Source organism: Gigantopelta aegis, chromosome 13, assembly GCF_016097555.1.
Source record: "Gigantopelta aegis isolate Gae_Host chromosome 13, Gae_host_genome, whole genome shotgun sequence".
NCBI lineage: Eukaryota > Metazoa > Mollusca > Gastropoda > Neomphalida > Peltospiridae > Gigantopelta > Gigantopelta aegis.
Window position 1 is genome coordinate 8,113,782 of NC_054711.1, and position 24,042 is coordinate 8,137,823.

Genomic DNA, 24,042 nt, shown 5'->3' on the forward strand with positions numbered 1-24,042 from the left:
AAAGAAAAAAGAAGAAGAAGAAGAAAAAGTAAGAAAACATTCAAAGACACCTTGGATCCGTTAGTAGGCCTACTATTGTAATTTCAAATCTATTTCACCGTGGCATTAATATTCCAACGCTGTTCCATTTACGGTGGGGAGGGACGTAGCCCGAGTACTCTGGCGGTTATAAGCAAGCGTTATAATTGTCCAAATGTCCGTCTAGCTCTCTTACCGTCAGAGTACTCGGGCTATCTGGCGATAAGCGAGCGTTATAACTGTCCAAATGTCCGTCTAGCTCTCTTGCCGCACAGTACTCGGGCTATCTGACGCTAAGCGAGCGTTATAACTGTCCAAATGTCCGTCTAGCTCTCTTACCGTCAGAGTACTCGGGCTATCTGGCGATAAGCGAGCGTTATAACTGTCCAAATGTCCGTCTAGCTCTCTCGCCGTCACAGTACTCGGGCTATCTGACGCTAAGCGAGCGTTATAACTGTCCAAATGTCCGTCTAGCTCTCTTACCGTCAGAGTACTCGGGCTATCTGGCGATACGCGAGCGTTATAACTGTCCAAATGTCCGTCTAGCTCTCTCACCGTCAGAGTACTCGGGCTATCTGACGCTAAGCGAGCGTTATAACTGTCCAAATGTCCATCTAGCTCTCTCACCGTCAGAGTACTCGGGCTATCTGGCGATAAGCAAGCGTTATAACTGTCCAAATGTCCGTCTAGCTCTCTCACCGTCAGAGTACTCGGGCTATCTGACGCTAAGAGAGCGTTATAACTGTCCAAATGTCCGTCTAGCTCTCTTACCGTCAGAGTACTCGGGTTAGGCGGGATATAGCCCAGTAGTATAGCGCTTGTTGCGCAGTCGGTGGGCCCGTTGGTTTATTTCTCGTTCCAGCCGGCACTGGCGTGGCCAGGATTTATATTGGTTGAAGGTAGGGGAGACCCACACTATCTACGTACGTATTTATGTATGCATGTACGTACGTATGTATGTATGATTATATAAAATGTAATATATAAACCAGAAAATGGTACCTTTCATGGCTTATTTTCGCTGTAACCAGATGTTTTTATAACCCTTAGTTTCGCACAAAATTTGAGTACTTTTTTTACAGGTACCCCATACATGTTTCCAAGCACAAGGCTAATTGACACAGTGGTACTGGATGAAATAAAATTGCATACATTTTTAGCCCAGATGAAACTAATTTTTTATACAACCAACACACTCACATTTATAACCAGTCACAGGACTTGTGGTGTTAACGTATCTATCAAACGTTCGGTGCACCTCCAACTTTGACCCAGCAGGAAATTATTTAGTTTCGTGCTACCTATATCGTATTATATCACATTTACTCATATACATCAATAAAGAGTAACCACTTCTGTAAATTTTTGCCAGTTTTCTTTATTAAAGACCACAAGAGACTAAAAGTTAAAACGTGTTAACACTTTATAACTGGTGCACGAAGATCGAAATAAATTATTGTGAAAGCGAATTTACATGTTGAGGATTTGAACTTATGTCACTGCACATCTAATTAGCCTAGAACACGAGACCAACTTGTAATATAAATAAATAAAATTCCAGCACAGTCAGTTTTAAAAGTTAGAATAACTAGGAAACAATATTGTCGTTTATCCCGCCAAAATGGCCGCCATCCCACCTATGGTTTAAAAATAAAGCTACAACCTACAGGTATTTTTAGTCTCAAAGAAATTACAAAAAAGGTCATAATTATTTAATAGTGGAACATTTATTTTATAGTGGAACAACTACATTCAAAAGTAATTTATATTTTAGCCGTGCATGTACGATTCAATTAACTGTTATTGTGTCAGGGGCTGGCATGCATAAGTCTCAGCTGAAGATTCACAAATAACTGTGTTGTCTTACCTAGGAGTTTTAGCTACATATGATACTATTGTCGTTACTATGGGATTTTGATTTGGTGGCAAGGAAAGTTGGGTGAACCTCAAACTTTGAATCGGTAAGATACTACGTGATGCACTGCTATCTACAGATGACTGCAGACCGTGTTAAAGGGACATACACTAGTTTTTAAACACTACAGAATATGTTTCACTATTAGAGCCGTTTATGATCACTGAAATCAAACATTACTTATATTTTATTCTTTAGATTATCCATTTCCGTAGAACCGAAGTGTTTCTGGTCATCGTGGTGTTTGTAGTACCAAAAAATGGCATTTTTCATATTTTTAAAACCGCACGTGCATCTGAGAAGTAGCGGTTTATTAATTCGAGTTCTAGTCTATTTTTAAGGATATTTTCTGTTTTAACGTCACAGGCTCTTCTTTCACTCTGTTGTAACTTTATCCAAATGAGTTACAGGTTTGTACATTAACTAAACTTTGTGTCCATTTTTTCTGGCTTAAAACTACGGTCTGCACCTTTAAAGCGTGGATTTAACAACAGCGTTAGAACATGTTATGTTTTATTAAGTAATCATCGACTACTGATGTTTCTGACACAGATTCTGTAGAGGAATCCTGCTCCATTTTCCCCCCATTAGGAGCAAGTAATGTTGTACATAAACACCTTTCCCGATTTCAGAGCATATTTGTTCCTTTTCTGGCAATGGCGACATCATTTGTTTGTGTGCTTGCCACGGAAATGGTATCACCAAAACATTATGTCGTCACTCCCACTGTCATTAGATCTGTTGAGACACAAACTATCGTCATCCGACACTTCATACCTGAAATGGTGAAAAACAAATAAATAATAAATGACATGATACATAGAGAATAACTAGTTAATGACGTAGGATATCGGCTTTATCCTGTGAAGGTAAGAATGGGAAATATCCCATACGACCAGAATAGGATAAAGCCGATACGTACGTCATTAACTAGTTATTGTTTTTATCCTGCAGTCCATAAACATTAAGAGGGAAAATTATTATTTCTGTTATTTTAGCTATATTGTACGATGACCTATAGTCCGTCCCATCCTGCTACAAAAATGTTTTTGGTTGTTTTGTAGGTTGTTGTTTTTTTGTTTTTGTTGTTGTTGGGTTTTTTTTTGGGGGGTGTTAGTTTTTTGTTTTGTTTTTTGTTTGTTTGTTTTTTTTTGGGGGGGGGGGGGGGTAAATAATTTCAGTTTAGTTTGACGAAAGAAGAAAAGTAAAGTAGTTTGCAAAAAAACCCAAAAAACCCCCAACAATTTTAGTGTGTCATTTAGAAAATAATCAGCTCAGAAAAAAAAAAATAACTTGCAGTAAATTCCATAAAAGGAAGTTCCCTGTGGTACGGACTACGGAGGTCAAACGAGCGATTTTTGTCATGCAGCTATGCATGTGATGTCAAAAGTCATAAGCTGCTAGTATACGTTTATGAATTTGCTTTAATCGATCAATTCATTTCATTTCAACTTATTTTCGTACTTATATCCAATTAAAGTTCAAGCACGCTGTCCTGGGCACACACACCTCAGCTATCCGGGCTGTCTGTCCAGGAAAGTGGGTTAGTTGTTAGTTGGTTAATGGTTAGTGAGAGAGAAGAGGGTACAGTGGCATTACACCTACCCACTGAACCCTTAAGAACTCGCTCTGGGTTGGAGCCGGTATTGGGCTGCGAACCCTGTACCTAGCAGCCTACAGTCCATTGGCGTAACCACTGCGCCACAGAGGCCGGTTTTAATCGGTCATCATACTCGGGCAAATTGCAGGATAAATTGTATTTAGTAGCCTACAGTCCATTGGCGTAACCACTGCGCCACAGAGGCCGGTTTTAATCGGTCATCATACTCGGGCAAATTGCAGGATAAAGTGTATTTAGTAGCCTACAGTCCATTGGCGTAACCACTGCGCCACAGAGGCCGGTTTTAATCGGTCATCATACTCGGGCAAATTGCAGGATAAATTGTATTTAGTAGCCTACAGTCCATTGGCGTAACCACTGCGCCACAGAGGCCGGTTTTAATCGGTCATCATACTCGGGCAAATTGCAGGATAAATTGTATTTAGTAGCCTACAGTCCATTGGCGTAACCACTGCGCCAGAGAGGTCGGTTTTAATCGGTCATCATACTCGGGCAAATTGCAGGATAAATTGTATTTAGTAGCCTACAGTCCATTGGCGTAACCACTGCGCCACAGAGGCCGGTTTTAATCGGTCATCATACTCGGGCAAATCGCAGGATAAATTGTATTTAGTAGATACAGCCCCTGTCTACAAGAAGGGCGGGACATAACCCAGTGGTAAAACGTTCGCTTGATGCGCTGTTGGTTTGGGATCGATCCCCGTCGGTGGGCCCATTGGGCTATTTTCAGCCAGTTCATCACGACTGGTATATCAAAGGCCGTGGTATGTGTTATCCTGTCTGTGGGATGGTGCATATAAAAGATCCCTTGCTACTAATGGAAAAATGTAGCGGGTTTCCTCTCTAAGACTTTATTTAAAAAATACCAAATGTTTGTCATCCAATAGCCGATGATTAATAAATCAATGTGCTGAAGTGGTGGTGTTAAACAAAACAAACAAACAAAACAAACAAACAAACAAACAATATACTGTAAAACGTTTTGAATGCTGTGATGAAACCTAAGCCATATGGGGCGGGACGTAGCCCAGTGGTAAAGCGCTCGCTCGATGCGCAGTAGGTCTGGGATCGATCCCCGTCGGTGGGCCCATTGGGCTATTTCTCGTTCCAGCCAGTGCAACATGACTGGCATATCAAATTATGTACTACCCTGTCTGTGAGATGGTTCATATAAAATATCCCTTGCTGCTAATCGAAAAGAGTAGCCCATGAAGTGGCGACAGCGGGTTTCCTCTCTCAGTATCTGTGTGGTCCTTAACCATATGTCTGACGCCATATAACCGTAAATACAATGTGTTGAGTGCGTCGTTAAATAAAACATCTCTTTCCTTCCCCAGACATAATTCATAAATATAGATCTTCCTCTCCACTAGAGGGATAGCTAGTTATTAAACGGCCTCTGTGGTCAGAGCATTGGCAGATCGTCCCCAACAAACACCACCCACCCCACCCCACACCGCGCGTTTGAAGTGTACCCTTTTCAATGACTACATTTTAAAAAATAGTTCATCATTCACAACATAACTAGAGAATACTAAACGAGTTCTCGTGTGAGACCGCTTATATTACAATGAGAGTGTTTTCGATCGTACATTACGAGAGAAAGTGAGTGATGTACGATTAAAAACACTCAAGTTGTAATATAAACGGTCTCACACGGGAACGAGTATAGTATTTGATTTATTACACCGCACATCAATAAATAAATCACACAGAATGGCTTCCTAAATAACTAAACAAGACGTCGTGTTGTGGTCACTTCGTTTAGCTATTTATCAATGAAACTGCATTCCTACACCACACATCTATCAGCGAAGTTGTACACAAACAACATTATAAACAGATTCACATATATATTTTGTTAAGTTATGCTGCTAACATTAATTATAAGAATTAACAGCTAGTATTTTTTATATTTAAAAATATGACTCGAAAGAACCGTGCGCACACTTTTCGCATGAAGATTTATGCGGAGTTGTACTGTGTAACAGTCGATCACCTAATATTAACCCCTCAAAAGACGTATTCCACAATGTGAAGAGACGATTCTTATTATATAACATTAAATAAAATAAAATTTAGTGAAATATCTTAAAATATCAGTGAAATAAAAGTGTTGTCAGTCACTCAGTGACGATAACACATTTAAGAGTGAAAATTTCACTATTTTCCTCTAAAATTAAAAATAAAGGTATATTGCCAAAAGTTATATAATAAACAGAACATTTCATGTTTTTTGTCAAATATGATTTATATCTTATCTCGTGAAGTTTGCAATCATATCACACTCGTCGCGCAAGCGCGACTCGTGAGATATGATTGCAAACTTCACTCGATGAGATATAAATCATATTTGACAAAAAAAGACATGAAATATACTCTATATATCACATGAGTATTTGTTCCACCGCGGTGTAATAAAACACTAAATTGCCTTGCCCGAGAATTCTGCCGTTCGAGAGCTAGTCGGACATTTTGACTGTTATGATCGCTCTCTCAGCCAGAGATAACTCTATAGCGAAAACCGGCCTCGGTGGCGTCGTGGCAGGCCATCGGTCTACAGGCTGGTAGGTACTGGGTTCGGATCCCAGTCGAGGCATGGGATTTTTAATCGAGATACCGACTCCAAACCCTGAGTGAGTGCTCCGCAAGGCTCAATGGGTAGGTGTAAACCACTTGCACCGACCAGTGATCCATAACTGGTTCAACAAAGGCCATGGTTTGTGCTATCCTGCCTGTGGGAAGCGCAAATAAAAGATCCCTTGCTGCCTGTCGTAAAAAGAGTAGCCTATGTGGCGACAGCTGGTTTCCTCTAAAAACAGTGTCAGAATGACCATATGTTTGACGTCCAATAGCCGATGATAAGATAAAAAATCAATGTGCTCTAGCGGCTTCGTTAAATAAAACAAACTTTACTATAGCGAAAACACGAATTGTTGCCAACCACTGGGTAGACAAAGACTTCTACTCCAATACAGCAAGAACTCTACTATTGTTGACGTTAAATACCATTACACCGATCATTTTCGAGTTCGCTGATATTAGATAACATATATATCTGACGTATAATCACTAATACACACCCTACAGGATGAAACCCGTTAGCACCTCGTCTCTGGGCGACCCCCCCCCCCCCCCCCGCCCTTTTCAAAATCCTTGACCCACCCCTGCAGAAGATACTTAAGGTTTAGAAAACCGTTGTTACTATTTCAAAAGTTGAATTTACCATGGCCGACAGTTCCATTCGATGTCGTCTGCATCCTGAAAAACATGAAGCACGATCATTACACACATTGGTTGTGTAACAAGCAGAAGTACTAGTGAATGCTTAATAACCCCCACAAACCCGCAGGGCCGATATTTGAAGTGGGAGGCACCACCTCTCCCTCCACCTGATCCTCCCTCCTGCGGCTGTTAGGGAGTCCAATATAACATGAAAACTTGATTTTAATGTCACCACACTGTTCCTTCCGATTAGCATTAACAGAAAGCGGCCATCTGTATACCCTTTCCGCACAGACAGTGCAGCACATACCAATGCCTTTGATATACTAGAGTATAGTACTTATCGACAAAAGGGAACTGACGATCCCCCCATCCAGGAAAGCCAACAATTGCAACGTCCCAGGAAAACGTTGACAAAGTGCATCAAATGGTTCTTGACAACAGGCGAATATCAACTGCTGAGATAGAGGAGAGAGCTGTCTTGTCACATGGATCCATAGATAATATCCTCCATCATCATTTGCACATGTCCAATGTTGACTTTCCTGGGCAGTTGCTGTTGTTGGCCTTTCTGGATTGGATGGTGGGGGTGGTGGTGTCATCTTCCAGACTCGCTTTGTCCTGCTTAATTTCTCTGAACCATCGCTTGACAGTGGCATAGGACGGGACATAGTCCCCATAGACTTGTTTATTAAGAAAAATGAAAACAAAAGGCTCGAACATTGCACAGATGCCAATCTGGTAGTGTGAAAATATGGCCATTTTGGACTGGTACCATACTCGCCTGACCCATACCCAGACCCAGACCCAGACCCAGACCCAGTCCCAGGACCCATACCCATACCCATACCCATACCATACCATACCCACATCCAGACACAGAACCAGACCCACATCCAGATCCAGACCCAGTCCCAGTCCCAGACCCCAGACCCAGACCCAGTCCCAGACCCAGACCCAGACTCAGACCCAGACCCAGACCCAGACCCCAGACCCAGACCCAGACCCGTACCCAGACCCAGACCCAGACCCAGACCCAGACCCAGACCCAGTCCCAGACCCAGACCCAGACCCGTACCCAGACCCAGACCCAGACCCAGACCCAGACCCAGACCCAGTCCCAGACCCAGACCCAGACCCAGACCCAGACCCAGACCCAGTCCCAGTCCCAGACCCAGACCCAGACTCAGACCCAGACCCAGACCCCAGACCCAGACCCGTACCCAGACCCAGACCCAGACCCGTACCCAGACCCACATCCAAACCCATATTCATATCCAGACCCAGATCCAGACTCAGACCCAGACCCAGTCCCAGACCCCAGACCCCAGACCCCAGAACCAGACCCAGTCCCAGACCCCAGTCCCAGACCCAGACCCAGACCCAGTCCCAGACCCCAGACCCCAGACCCAGTCCCAGACCCCAGACCCATACCCAGACCCAGTCCCAGTCCCAGACCCCAGACCCAGACCCGTACCCAGACCCACATCCAAACCCATATTCATATCCAGACCCAGATCCAGACTGAGAACCATACTCAGACCCAGACCCAGACCCAGACCCAGTCCCAGTCCCAGTCCCAGACCCCAGACCCAGACCCACATCCAAACCCATATCCAGACCCATAAACAGACCCATACAAAGACCCATATCCATACCCAGACCCAGTCCCAGGACCCATACCCATACCCATACCCATACCATACCATACCCACATCCAGACACAGAACCAGACCCACATCCAGATCCAGACCCAGTCCCAGTCCCAGACCCCAGACACAGACCCAGACCCAGTCCCAGACCCAGACCCTAGACCCAGACCCCAGACCCAGACCCAGATCCAGTCCCAGACCCCAGACCTCAGACCCCAGACCCCAGACCCAGACCCAGATCCAGTCCCAGACCCCAGACCCCAGACCCCAGACCCAGACCCAGACCCTGTCCCAGACCCCAGACCCATACCCCAGACCCAGACCCAGACCCAGTCCCAGACCCAGACCCCAGACCCAGACCCCAGACCCAGACCCAGATCCAGTCCCAGACCCCAGACCTCAGACCCCAGACCCAGACCCAGACCCAGTCCCAGACCCCAGACCCCAGACCCAGACCCAGACCCCAGACCCATACCTCAGACCCAGACCCAGTCCCAGACCCCAGACCCAGACCCACATCCAAACCCATATTCATATCCAGACCCAGATCCAGACTCAGACCCAGACCCTAGACCCAGACCCCAGACCCAGACCCAGATCCAGTCCCAGACCCCAGACCTCAGACCCCAGACCCAGACCCAGACCCAGATCCAGTCCCAGACCCCAGACCTCAGACCCCAGACCCAGACCCAGACCCAGTCCCAGACCCCAGACCCATACCCCAGACCCAGACCCAGACCCAGTCCCAGACCCAGACCCCAGACCCAGACCCCAGACCCAGATCCAGATCCAGATCCAGTCCCAGACCCCAGACCTCAGACCCCAGACCCAGACCCAGACCCAGATCCAGTCCCAGACCCCAGACCTCAGACCCAGTCCCAGACCCCAGACCCATACCTCAGACCCAGACCCAGTCCCAGACCCGTACCCAGACCCACATCCAAACCCATATTCATATCCAGACCCAGATCCAGACTCAGACCCAGACCCAGACCCAGTCCCAGACCCCAGACCCAGACCCAGTCCCAGACCCCAGTCCCAGACCCCAGACCCAGACCCCAGACCCCAGACCCCAGACCCAGTCCCAGACCCCAGACCCCAGACCCAGACCCAGTCCCAGATCCCAGACCCAGACCCAGTCCCAGACCCCAGACCCAGACCCAGACCCAGTCCCAGACCCCAGACCCAGACCCGTACCCAGACCCACATCCAAACCCATATTCATATGCAGACCCATACTCAGACCCAGACCCAGTCCCAGTCCCAGACCCCAGACCCAGACCCAGATCCACATCCAAACCCATATCCAGACCCATAAACAGACCCATATAAAGACCCATATCCATACCCATACCCATACCCATACCCATATCCATACCCATATCCATACCCATACCATATCCATACCCACATCCAGAACCAGACCCACATCCAGACACAGAACTATACCCACATCCAGACACAGACACAGACCCACATCCCGACACAGACCCAGACCCACATCCAAACACAGACCCAGACCCAGACCCAGACCCATAAACAGACCCATACAAAGACCCATACCCATACCCATACCCATACCATACCCATACCCACATCCAGACCCACATCCCACATCCAGACACAGGCCCAGACCCACATCCAGACACAGACCCAGACCCAGATCCAGACACAGGCTCAGACCCACGTCCAGACACAGGCTCAGACCCAGATCCAGACACAGGCCCAGACCCACATCCAGACACAGACCCAGACCCAGATCCAGACCCAGACCCAGACCCACATCCAGACCTAGACCCACATCCAGACACAGGCCCAGATCCAGACCCAGTCCCAGACCCAGACCCACATCCAGACACAGACCCAGACACAGACCCAGACCCAGACCCATACCCGGACCCATGCCCAGACCCAGACACAGGCCCAGACCGGCCCAGACCCAGACCCAGACACAGGCCCAGGCCCAGACCGACCCAGACCCATATCCATATCCAGACCTATATTCAGGGTGGGGCTGCAAGCTTCCGATCCGATGGAGACGCATGCAGTAACTTCCGAAACAACTGAATTGAAACTGCTACTTACGGAGAAACGTGTTCTGTGCACTATGTCGGCATCTTGTTCAACATCAGCAGACGTCAAACTTGCGAATGTGTGACCAGTTGCGTCATCTTTAAAATATCTACACTGGTCTGTCCCACTTTTCTTTGAGTAATTTTTAGAATATTTATACGGGTCTGTCCCACTTTTCCTTGCATCATCTTTAGAATCTCTACACTGGTCTGTCCCACTTTTCCTTGCATCATCTTTAGAATATCTACACTGGTCTATCCCAATTTTCATTACATCATCTTTAGAATCTCTAAACTCGTGTGTCCTGGGACTGTCTGAAAGGAACCCACTCTCAGACAGACGCTGTCCAGTTGCCGTTACGACAGTCTCCACATAGTCGCTGTTGCGATAGATCTGCCTCCTCGTCGACTCCAAGTGTTTGAGGAGACGTTGCTGCGACAACCCATCCACATCTAATTCCTCGTCCTTCAAATTCAAGACCACCGCGTTGTAGTGGCCGCCGCCGCCGTCGTCGTCGTCGCCGTCTTCGGAGTAATAACTGGACTCCTCCTCGCCGTCAGAGAAGTAGCTGGTCATGCAGGATGTGGTGGTGGAGTCCAGTTCAGAAATTGTTGGAAAGGACTGGCTGGTTGAGAAAGAATCCGCCAAGTCGTCACATTCTGCGATTACAGAATTGGATCCAGACATGAGTCCGTCGTTTGAGACCACACATTCCGTGGCGGTAGATGATGGCGCCTTGATGAGATCCACATCCTCCTCTGAGAATCTTACCAACAACTTAGCATTTGAATGTGTTTCAGTGTCGTCTCTCGTGCTGTGAGGTTTCCCCGTTACACTGCAGTGATGTTTACTGGAAGTACTTTTGTCTGCTACAGGATTGTCGTCTGTTCTTTTGATATAAATTTTACCTGTTGCATGGCTATGACGTTTGTCGGTTGCGTTGCTGAAACATGTGTCTGTTATGTTATTGTGCGTCTGGTCAACGGTTCTTTGTAGTTTATGGACACAATCTTCAAATTTCTCTGTTGACTGATTCTTAGATATGAGTTTGTGTCTGTCCTTTAAGTTCTCGTTTGTTGTACTTGATAGTTTTAACACTTCTGCACATTCTGAACTATTTCCATTGCTGCACTTTTTGATCGTATCTGAGCACTGATCAGTTAAACCTATTGATGATATGTCATTAAAGGTTTTGTTTACATCTTTTCTAACACACTGCTTGGAGAAACGTTCTGTTTCTTTGGGAAGAACGTCATTTAGGCAAGTTGCTAAATCCTGTTTGGACAACATATTTGCTGGTGCAGGGAGGACCTTATTTAAGTCTCTTGCCAAGCAACTGTCAGACGAATCCAGTGATGTTTCAGGAGCATTTTTATTTGAATCTGTTGCTAACGACTGACCACTCAACTGTTGAGGACGACTGTTGTTCGGGTCTTCTTCTTGGTGGATCGCTCTCTGTTGTAACTTGGAGACTTGGCTCTCATTCACATTGCCCCCATTTTGTTTAAGGATATTTCTGACAACCTCGTTGACGTCACAATCACTGGACTCACACTGCTTATAAACTGATTTCAGAACATCACTGTAAAATAAATTAAGTAATAAAAAATAAATTAAAAGATCATTCCAACTTGTATCTTTGTACCAAACAAGGAAGGAAGTGTTTGCTTACCGTCACTTCAGCACATTATAAACTACAGCTATTTGTTCTCTAACATATACTTATTGTGACACATCATAACGTCACTTCGGCACATTATAAACTACAGCTATTTGTTCTCTAACATATACTTATTGTGACACATCATAACGTCACTTCGGCACATTATAAACTACAGCTATTTGTTCTCTAACATATACTTATTGTGACACATCATAACGTCACTTCAGCACATTATAAACTGCAGCTATTTGTTCTCTAACATATACTTATTGTGACACATCATAACGAGCCAGAGAACAAATACGCTTTTACTAAAAGGCCAGTTTTACCGGGGGTGGGGGGTGGGGGTGGGGGTGGAGGGGTGGGGTATCCAAGTTATTCTCAGATGTTGTTTTGTTTTGTTGTCTTGTTTTATTTGTTTGTTTGTTTGTTGTTGTTTTTTCGTGTTTTTTTGTCCCAACCAGTGCCCCATAGCTGGTATATGAAAGGCCGTGGTGTGTATTTGTTGGGAAAGTGTATGTAAATGATCCCGTGCTGTCAATGAAAAAATGCCTCGGGTTTTCTCTGAAGGCTATGTATCACAATTATCAAATGACTATGTATCACAATTGTGCTCTAGTGGTATTGTTAAACAAAATAAACTCCAATTATACCAAAACTACCACAAGGCTTTGCTGCATCAGACACGCGGCACTGAGCAATGACACACACACACACACACACACACACACACACACAAACACACATACACATACACACACACACACACACACACACACACACACACACACAAACACACACATTTTTTACCATTCTATAAATGTTACCGCCAAATCAAATCTTGGTAAAAGACAGCAGATCAACAAGCAACGTGACATACTGGCAAACAGGCCCGTAGCCAGCATTTCGAGTGGAAGGGTTCGACTAGGTATTTGCTGGGGCCTTTTGGATATGAAATTGCTTGAGGGCTCAAAGTGCCCGAATTTTGTATGGGGTTTCAGGGGCATGCTCCACCGGAAATTTTTGAAATCTATATTTTAAAACAACGATGTTCGACTATTTTGTGGATTATATTTTGTTATATTTTATTTTATGGGAGAGTTGCGAAAGTTACAGTCAACTATTTGTGCCATACTAAAAAAAGTAAAACAAAGTGGACTTCAGCTTTTGTGGGGGGCCGACCCCCCCTCCCCCCAAAATACGGGCCTGACAAAGAACTAGCTGCTAATACAATGGCGACATGAAAACTATTTGCCATTACTTTATACTTTTTGGCAAGTATTATTGAGGAAACCAGGGGCTGCGGGGCAGGGGAGGGTGGGTGGTGCATGGACTCCCCACTTTTCCTTGTTACTGAACGCCGGAAAATTAAACTTTTATAAGGGGACATGCTCCCGAACCCTCCCCCACCCCCATAACGGTTTTGAGACAGCGAAGAAATAATATCACTCACTTTAAAGATGTCTTCCCTGTATATTTTCCAAAGGTCAAGGCCAAAACCTGCAACAGTAGCATGTAGCCATAGCAACCGACAGATCCACACTGTCTCGCTTCTTTCAACACAGCCTGATCTTCATCTTCCCAGATACTAAACCCTTCAGCAACCAGTGACTTGAACATGAAATTAAAATACATCTAAATGTAAAATGCAAGCATTACGTTGGTAGGTTATCCTTTCCTCCCGTCCCGGTTCCTGCGGACCTTAATTATACTGATTATCTTTAGCTTTATGCATTATAAAGTAAATCAATGGAACGTCCATTTTTAGGTTCCATTTATATCCGGGTTACCTCCCCAACCATGTCAACCACCAACATCCTTGAATGTATGCATGTAGTTTATATTTACAGCTATGTAATATAGGTTGCCAAATATATTATTGTATGAATATAGAAAAGGACCTCATAAGTTGTCAAACTTGTGCCCAATTCTTTTGTTCTTTGTACAATAAAATATGTTTGCAAACAAAACCACCAACATTTTAGAGATTAAATTGGACCCATTTAAGCCAGTGATCTGACCTATAAATATGTATTAATTCTTGTTATCTTGTTTGTATGAAAAAAAGAAGTTTGTTTTGTTTAACGACACCACTAGAAAACATTAATCATCGGCTATTGGATGTCAAACATTTGGTAATTCTGACACGTAGTCAACAGAGGAACCCGCTACATTTTTCCTAATGCATCAAGGGATCTTTTATATGTCTCCCACAGACAGGAAAGCACATACCACGGCCTTTATCCAGTTGTGGTGCACTGGTTGGAATAAGACAAATCCCAATCAGTTGAATGGATCAACCGAGGTGGTTGGATCCTGCGACGCAAGCACTTCAAGCCCTGCATCTCAGTTTAAAATGCATCCATTATGTTGGTACGTTAACCCCCTCCCATTCCTCCTCCCGTTTTTTACGAACCTTAATAGACCTCTCTCACATTCCACTGCGCATGTGACCGTTGCGGGGTAACTTGAGGACGCAAACCGCGAACTCACGCGAGATCTCGCAAAAATAGACCTGTGGACAAGTTGGGGGGGGGGGGGGGGGGGGGGGGCATAGACAATGGGAGGCCACGCAATAGGAATGTGAATATCTCCATGATTAATTATTCTGTCAGTAGGGAACCCGAAAAATTCTGTCGACATCCAACAAGACTTATTGGAGACATTTGTGAATTATTGCTTATCACGAAATAAAAAATATTTGATTATTAACGGCCGACAAACCATCGTACCCAATAAATATCAGATATAGGCTGAAATAATATTAATGTGTGCGCGCGTGTATGTATGCAGATATTTATTGTATTTAACATGCTTTAAATATTTATAAAGCATTATACAGATAAATACATTCAGGATTCTTGTCGGGATTTCTTTTCACCAAGTTATTAAAAAAAAAAATCGGTATTTGGAATAAAATTAAATGATACATATGAAATTTGAGCTATGGTATATAAAACATTAGAATCAGGCCCGTAGGAACGATATCTGGAGTTGGGGGAGGGGAGGTGGCACAATCTGTAGTGGAGGGACACAGTCTAGTTGGTGGGGGGGGGGGGGGGGGGGGGGTGGGCAAAAGCCATATTTTAAACCGGGTTTATCATTAGTAATGTCAGAAACACTTACAAATTGCTGCTAAATATTATTTTATGTCAGTATTACTCAAAAATAGATGCAACAAATCTTTTTGCCGATTCCGTGTGATTGCGAATTTCACTATTTCGATTACGGTGTAGTAATAGACTGGGAACGAGAAGAGTGTCGTCCAAGTTTGTTACGATGTTATTTGTGAATTTCATTTAAGTGGGATACTAAATTCTCAGGTGGGATACCAGATTTTGAAATGTTAGTATCCAAATGGGATACTGCCCCACATTTTTAATCTCGAACACTGCATATACAGCTATTTAAATTCGAAACAATATTATTTAACCTAAGAAAGATGTAAGTTTTATTTATAACAGATTAGACTAGCCGACAGCTTGATAATACAGCTACAAGCTCAGGATGGTCTCTTTATTATAAACCCATGAGTGTTTATTATGCGCAGTCATAAGATACCAGTCATAAGGTACTTCGTTTGAATGTTTGAAGCAAACATATTAAGTACTATATCAGGCCCGTAGCCAGGGTGGGTGGGTGGGGGTGGGGGTGGGGTATCGGTGTATCGGACAATCCCTCCACGCAGGATTGAGAGTTTCGGATTTTACATATAAAAGTCCTTGTCCCCAAATGACCGGGATAACGTAGCAAGAACGTCTGTCTGAGATTCCATTTGCTGAAAGTTCGATCCTCCTCTGTGGGCCATGTATCATTTATTATAAATACATTGGTACGACTGAAAACAAACGGTTTCTTGTCGTGGCTCTGTGACCAGGCTATTTTACATGCATACCACAACTTAATGCAACTTGTCAACGTATATTTCGCAACAAAAGTTCGTGTATTATTCTCGAGTGTAACCGGCGTCATCTCATTGTTTGGCAAGGGGTTCTATAGATATAAAAATCTGGGAACGCCCCCCCCCCCCCACCCCCACCCCAGTCTATGGCTCCGCGCCTTCGGCGCTCGCGTTTGATGAGATCCGTTTACATGAAATTTCGACCCCCACCCCCCCCCCCCCCCCCCCCCCCCCCCCCCCCCCCCACCCCCCACCCCTAATCATGCTGGCTACGGGCCTGAAGTTATATACAATATTCAAAAGTTAGACCAAACATCAAATTAGGATCGTATCGGGTTGCATGGGTCTACCACTCTGGAAAAGTTGCTGAACTTTATGTTATGTATAATCATGTACGTTATAAAAACGTGTGATACTTGCATACCACATCGTTATATAGGACTTCTCCCTATGCTTGTAAATGTGCATCAAAGTACTGATGGTATCGCTAACGATCTTGACCAATGTTCTCAGGTACGAAATACAAAATAGTAACCAAACACTATTGTACATACAGATATGTTTACTACAAACTGATCTTCATGTAAAGAAGAAGATGTAATCTTCTAAATTCTTCAAAACAAATAACGCAAACAGCCGCGTTTACTCGGTTTCTGACGTTATGCTAGGTTGTAGTTTTTCGCGTGTGACAGCTCATATATGTTTTAAAACTTCGTAAATATCAGATATTATTTCAAGTGAAGTTGTATGTATCTGATATAAATGATAATGAAAATAAAATAATCAATAAAATAAGATAAATAAATAAATACATAAATAAATAATTTGTGGATAGACATGTAACACTGATTAGTAGTTGTACGACTGTCTTTTTTAATGAGTTAGTGGTTTTGTTGGGGTTTTTAGGGGGAAAGGGAGGCATATTTTATTAAATTTTAAATACTGATACATGTGGAGAATTAAACATCACTGGTAAATCCACGTGAATATTTAACTATAATTCTAATTGTTAAAAGTAGAAAACACATTCCACTAAAGTTAATTTTATTGTATGAATCTTTTAATTTTGCGCTGTTAAAATACCCTTGACAGGCGGCTCCAGAGACTTCGTCTAAGTTAATGTTTCACTACTTTTGGTCTTAAACCATTCCGATGTAAACTTTAGTAGACCGTTTTTCGCAGCCAATTTAACATCTTATACGAAATATGTACGTTAGTCGCTAGAGATTCACTCACGACGCTCATGACAACTATCGATCATGCCCCCCAATTTGTATATAGCCTCGATACCGTCCAATTTGGCAAGGGACGATACTCTTCGCGCACATGCGCAATGTGAATGTGAAAGAGGTCTATTATACTAACTATATTTAGCTATATGCAGGAACCTAATATAGACCAATGGGACGTCCACTTTAGATTTCACTTATACCAGATCACCACCACCACCACTACTGTCAACCACCAACATGTTATGGATCAAATTGGATCCATTTAGGCCAGTGGTCTGATTTATATATGACATACTGCAATGCGTGTTATCTTGTTTATATGAAACCGAGTATGTCACTTGCTGGTAGTCGTACAGAGTAACGTGTACGGACGTTTCAGCATTGTTTAATATACCCAGGCAGCACACATTGAGCACACATTGAGCACACATACTGAGAAGTCTATCAAACGACTGTAAAGTGGTCATGTATACACATGTATACATCTGAACGACAGGGCCGTGTGTCAGCACAATGCAGATGGGCAATGGGCAACTAAGTTTACGTGTTCATGTATCACTGGGGTTTCGAACACGCGTACAATGTAGAGTCCAATGGACATTTGACAAAACAGTGGATGATTCAATGAATCTGTATCCAGTGCCCCATATATAGGATTGCCACTCCGGATATCATCCCTCTTCATTCTTGCATTTCCACAAAGAGGGCTGCCATTCCCTGACTAGTTTACTAAGTCAAAACCTAACACCGGACAGAGCTCATTAGAATAAGTACAGTTGTAATGACAAGCACTCATGAATCATTGTCATAGCAGTGATCACATCAGGTGTTCATGAAAGATGAGCATATCCTGCTCCACCGATCGATTGCACCCGTCATGAGTACTACCACCAGAGCTGTCAAGTCTGTCGTTTCATCTAAGTCATCAAATTTCTATAATCATTACACTAATATGAAGGGACAATTCCACATTATAGTTTAGTACATAAAACCTGTCACTCAAAATATATTAATTCAGAAAACACAAAACCCTACCTGAAGAATAATCACGTGATCAGTCCTGACGGCTTCCACTGAAGCCGCACGTGTAATGGTTTGTATGTCACGTGGTGTCACGTGCGTTGCAGACGACACACATTCGAGAAGACTCAATAGGCAACTGTGCTGTAAACGAAAAGTGGAAGTTGGTGATTATTATAGTTAAAAATATAAAAAGTTAATCTTTAAAGGGTCAGACCCTAGTTTTTAAACACTAAGACATATTTTTCACTATTAGAGCCGTTTATGATCACTGAAATCAAACATTATTTATATTTTATTGTTTAGATTATCCATTTCCGTACAACCGAAGTGTTTCTTGTCATCCTGTTGTTTCTAATAGCACACAATGCATTTTCCATATTTTTAAAAACGCACGTACGTCTGAGTAGTAGCGGTTATTGATTCGAGTTCTAGTCTATTTTTAAAGAATATTTTCCGGTTTTAACGTCACATACTCTGCTTTCACTCTGCTATAAATTATCCAAATGTGTCACAGGTTTGTAGAATAACGAAACTTAGTGTCCATTTTTACGAGTTGAAACTAGGGTGTGTGCCTTTAAGCAAATAAACCAGGGTACCTGAATCTTACGTGGCCAGTTAATAATAGATGGTAACAAGCGCTAAAAAAAGAAGAAAAAGAAAAGAAAGAAAAAAGTCGTTCGTTACTCCATCAAGACAAAAAGGACACTTAAAAATAGCATTACATTTCATAGACACAGGAAGGGGGGGGGGGGGGGGGGGGGGGGGGGGGGGGGGGGGGGGGGTCACTGCCTCAAACTCTGAAGATAATACAAACATGGTAACGCCAGTTGTTGTGCAGGTAGATTAAATGTGAGGTGCCCCCCCCCCCCCCTTTTTTTTTTTTTGGTGTACTGCCTGGGTTTGTTGGTACGCAGCTTATATCAGTTTTATTAGCAAATTTATGTTAACACTATCGTTCATAGGAATTCATTTGGTCCGTTGGAACCTATAATATATTCATATTTGAAAATCTCACCTGACCCAAACGTGCTGCCATAGACGCCAACTCTATCCAGTTATTTACCGAGACCACGTGACCGTTTGGTTGCATCTCATATAAAATTAGTTTCAGTTGTTTGGCGTTGTCAAGCTGAAAGTAAAATGAAACTTTATAATTAAATTTATACCGACGATGCGAGGATATGCTTAATTTCCGCGAGTTCCAGCCAGTGCACCACGACTGGTAAATCAAAATCTGTGATATAAGCTATTATGTCTGTGGGATGGTGCAAATAAAAGAACTCGTGTTACTAATGGAAAAGATAGCGGATTTCCTCTCTAAGACTACATGCCAAAATGACCAAATGTTTGACATCCAATAGCCGATGATTAACGAATCAATGAGCTCGTGTGGTGTCGTTAAACAAAATAAACTTTAACTTTCACTATCATCAATGTTTGGAATGTATGTCAACACACACTCTAGGTTACACACCACCATTAATTACTCCGTGCAGTTCAATACAATTTTTATGTCAGAATATATACTGTGAAAAATACAACATCGAGATGGTCATATGACCATTAGTTTCAAAGAGTTCTCTCCTTCGACAGCTACTGTACATAATAAAACACCAACATTGGTTAATCACAACCTTTTTCAGTTAGCCACCCTCATGTCAGAGCACAACCTCGTATTGCTGTTATGCAAATGACGGTATATCACTTGCACATATGTTATCATTAAAGGAACATATCTGAGTTTGCTGCATTGTAAGATGTCTTAAAGGGACATTCCTGAGTTTGCTGCATTGTAAGATGTCTTAAAGAGACATTCCTGAGTTTGCTGCATTGTAAGATGTCTTAAAGGGACATTCCTGAGTTTGCTGCATTGTAAGATGTCTTAAAGGGACATTCCTGAGTTTGCTGCATTGTAAGATGTCTTAAAGAGACATTCCTGAGTTTGCTGCATTGTAAGATGTCTTAAAGGGACATTCCTGAGTTTGCTGCATTGTAAGATGTCTTAATTACTACATATAAGAAATACTTTCAAACCAGAGGATTATTTAAATACTACAGAGTCATCCTATTGTATTCTTTGCAAAAAGAGGCACTTAAATATATATATATATATATATATATATATATATATATATATATATATATATATATATATATTATTATTATTTATTAAAAAATTTTTTTTTTTTTTTTGGGAGGGGGGGGGGCGGATTCCCTGGTCTCCCCTGGATCTGCCACTGGCTCTTGTAATACGTTTCTCTTACACACCCGTTGGTGAGAACATCATTCGTTAAAAGTTGCTTAAAACCTGGTTTTTGAGTATATGTAAGAAATATAATAATACATTCGTCTCCGTTATGTACCATTTATCTTACAGCTCGTTGTTTAAAAACATATCAAACTCGCTTTCGCTCGTTAGGTACATTTTAAAATAACTCGTTGTGAGATAAATGACATCTATCAGTCACTCGTGTATTATTCTCTATATATACCGTACCTTTATAGTTTGCTTCAGGTGGTTCATCATCATTTCATTGGTTGCTATTGAACTTTGAACTGACAACTTTGACGTGACGTCACGCGTGCCGTAATCAACAACCGTACTGCAAGGAGCACGCGTTGGCTCGTTCTTTTTTGGCAGCACATTACTTTCAGTAAGGGGAAATAACTCCGGTGACGTTTCCAAGGTCCCATCGAAGCTCAAAGTCGATTTATTTTGTGGAGCGCCAAAAACACCAAATGTCGCGTGTGACCCATCATCATATAACACGTCACTTCCTGTAGCTGAATCAAGCTTCATTGGCATTTTGCTTGTGGTGGTATCTACAGAGATGGATGAATTGTCCGCCATCTTCAACGTGTCCTGCGACCATTGGACGGTTCTGTTTAATGGAGTGGCAGGCTTCTTTGGCTTTTTCTGAAAGACACCGCCACCTAGTAATTTCCTTGATCCGCTGTTAACAGAACTGGGGAGCGAGCTGTTGGCATTCTTCCACGCAGATTTCTTGCCGTAATTTCTCAACACGCCAACAACACCGCTAGTCTCCCTTTCTTTCTGCACGCTCTGAAATAATAAAACGACATTTGTGGCTTTTTTTTTTTTTTTTTTTTTTTGTTTGTTTGTTTTGTTTTGTTTAACGGCACCACTAGAGCACATTGATTTATTAATCATCGGCTACTGGACGTCAAACATTTGGTAATTTTGACATAGTCTTAGAGAGGAAACCCGCTACATTTTTCCGTTAGTAGCAAGGAATCTTTTATATGCACCATCCCACAGAAAGGATAGCACATACCACGACCTTTGATGTACCAGTCATGGTGCACTGGCTGGAACGAGAAATAACACAATGGGCAACCGACAGGGATCGACCGCGCATCAAGCGAGCGCTTTACCACTGGGCTACATCCCGCCGTGGCTTTTTTTTAAGGAATGAATGAATGTTTAACGACACCCCAGCACGAAAAATACATCGGCTACTGGGTGTCAAACTATGGTAATGCAAACAATGAATGAATGAATGAATGTTTAACGACACCCCAGCACGAAAAATACATCGGCTATTGGGTGTCTGAACTGAACTGAACTGAACATTTATTTCTCTCAGGCCGTAATCCACGGCATATGAGGAACAATATATAATACAACAATTCACACTTTTTAACAAGATGACAGAGTAAAACTATTCACATAAGTATATCTACATAAAACGAACATGGGAATATAATTATAAATAATTGGTTTGGGTTTGCATACACAATAATAATACAATAAAGCTATGAGCCGGAGGGCTTGAAAGTATTCATAATATGTTTACAAAATATTGCAAGTTTTCGGAGGACACCAGTTTTTTTACAATTAAATAATTCGTGAAATTTATATGTGTTTGGTTTGGATCGATAATATTTCGGTATATATTGAAGTCTGAATTGGTTGAAATATGGGCATGTAAAAATATAATGGAATTCATCTCCGATGTCGTTAGTGTTGCATAAAAAACACAATCTATCATGTAATGGTTTACGTATCCATCTACCTGTCTCTATTGGAAGATTGTGGTTTGATACTCTAAAACGTAACAATGGGCACCAATGTTTTTTTTCTAATAAATTTAAATAATTTTCGAATGCTATACTGCTTTTAAATATTTTGTAACAAGATGCTTTCGATGAAGTGTCAATATGACTGTACCATGTTTGCAAAAATTGATCTATGAGTTTTGTTGAAATAAACATTTTCAACAATGAAGCACTATTAATACGCTCACAATGTGACCACCATATGTATGTGCAACCAATATTATCTAAAATTGATTTTATAAAAGCTATCCATTTTGTGATCATAAAAAATGTGTATTATAATCATTCAATAACATTCTGTACACTAATAATGATAGCTTGGACTGCTTCCCAGTAATCATCCTAAACCAAAATCCTATCATTCTTATTTTTACTGTTATATCTACCGGGAAGCATCCAAGTTCTCCATACAACATATATAATGGGGTGGATTTTCTAACAGGCAATAATAACTTTAAATATTTGCTATACAATTTTTCTATGCAGGACAGACTTTCAAAACCCCAAATTTCACATCCGTATAAAGCAATAGGTAAAACCATACAATCGAATAATTTAAGTTGGCATTGAATGGAAAGATGGCAACGTTTTCCTTGTCTAAGTGTAAAATACATAGCTTTTTGAGCTTGATCATATTGATGTTTTCGAGCATTAGTGAATTTATTGGATTTATGAAATATAATTCCAAGATATTTGTATATTTCTACATTATCTAGATTTGTGTTTCCTAAATGGAACCTTTTGGAATAATCTTTTTTATTACCACTGAAAATTAGCACTTTAGTTTTTTTTACAATTTACATTTAGTTTCCATTTTGTACAATAAGAGTCGAAAATATTTAATAAATTCTGCATGTCGTCATAATTTTCGGCAAAGAGCGCTGTGTCATCAGCATATAGTAACACAAAAAGAACAATATTTGTATACAAAGTGGAATCTGTGAATAAGTTATCTATGCGGATGCCATTACAATCATTAGTTTTAAACGTATCCTCTAAATCATTGAGAAACATGGAGAATAATAGGGGCGATAAATTTTCTCCCTGTCTAACACCCATGGAACATTGAAAATAATCCGACATTGTGTTATGTGCACTAATGCATGACTTAATGTTCTGATACATGCTATATATTACTTTAAAACATTTACCATTAATACCATTTTGTATTAGTTTTCCCCAAAGTCCTGTTCTCCATACTGAGTCGAATGCCTTGCTAAAATCTATAAAAGTACAATACAGTTTTTTCTTCCGTGCTTTTAGCAATTCGATGAGTCCATATAATGTAAAAATATGATCGTTCGTCGAGTACTCCTTCCTGAATCCGGCTTGAACTTCAGATAACAAATCATTAGTTTCTAAATATAATTTCAGTCTATTATTTAAAACAGCTGTAAACAGTTTCCCGAGACAACTAAGTAAAGTAATAGGTCTATAATTTTCTGGAACAGTTCTATCGCCACATTTATAGATCGGTTTGATTATGCCAACTAGCCACGAATCAGGAAAGATGCCATGTTCAAACACTAAATTAAAGAGCTTAACATACACAGGGACCATACAGCCGATAGTTTGCTTAATATACTCGTTGATTATTTGGTCTATTCCGCAGGCTTTATTGTTTTTTTAGATTTTTAAC

At 42.0% G+C, this 24,042-nt stretch overlaps 1 protein-coding gene across 1 annotated transcript in view; it reads right to left on the reverse strand.

The window, feature by feature from the left end:
* Positions 1–2,288: 2,288 nt before the first annotated feature.
* Positions 2,289–24,042, reverse strand: part of LOC121387563 — a 29,018-nt gene continuing 7,264 nt past the window's right edge. Inside the window, exons 4-10 of the mRNA XM_041518718.1 lie at positions 20,821–21,387; positions 19,339–19,452; positions 18,336–18,464; positions 13,621–13,778; positions 10,517–12,086; positions 6,781–6,815; positions 2,289–2,710 (exon numbers count right to left, since the gene is read on the reverse strand). Coding sequence (XP_041374652.1) covers positions 2,632–2,710; positions 6,781–6,815; positions 10,517–12,086; positions 13,621–13,778; positions 18,336–18,464; positions 19,339–19,452; positions 20,821–21,387 — 2,652 coding nt within the window. The 3' untranslated portion in view covers positions 2,289–2,631. The remainder of the gene's footprint in view (positions 2,711–6,780; positions 6,816–10,516; positions 12,087–13,620; positions 13,779–18,335; positions 18,465–19,338; positions 19,453–20,820; positions 21,388–24,042) is intronic.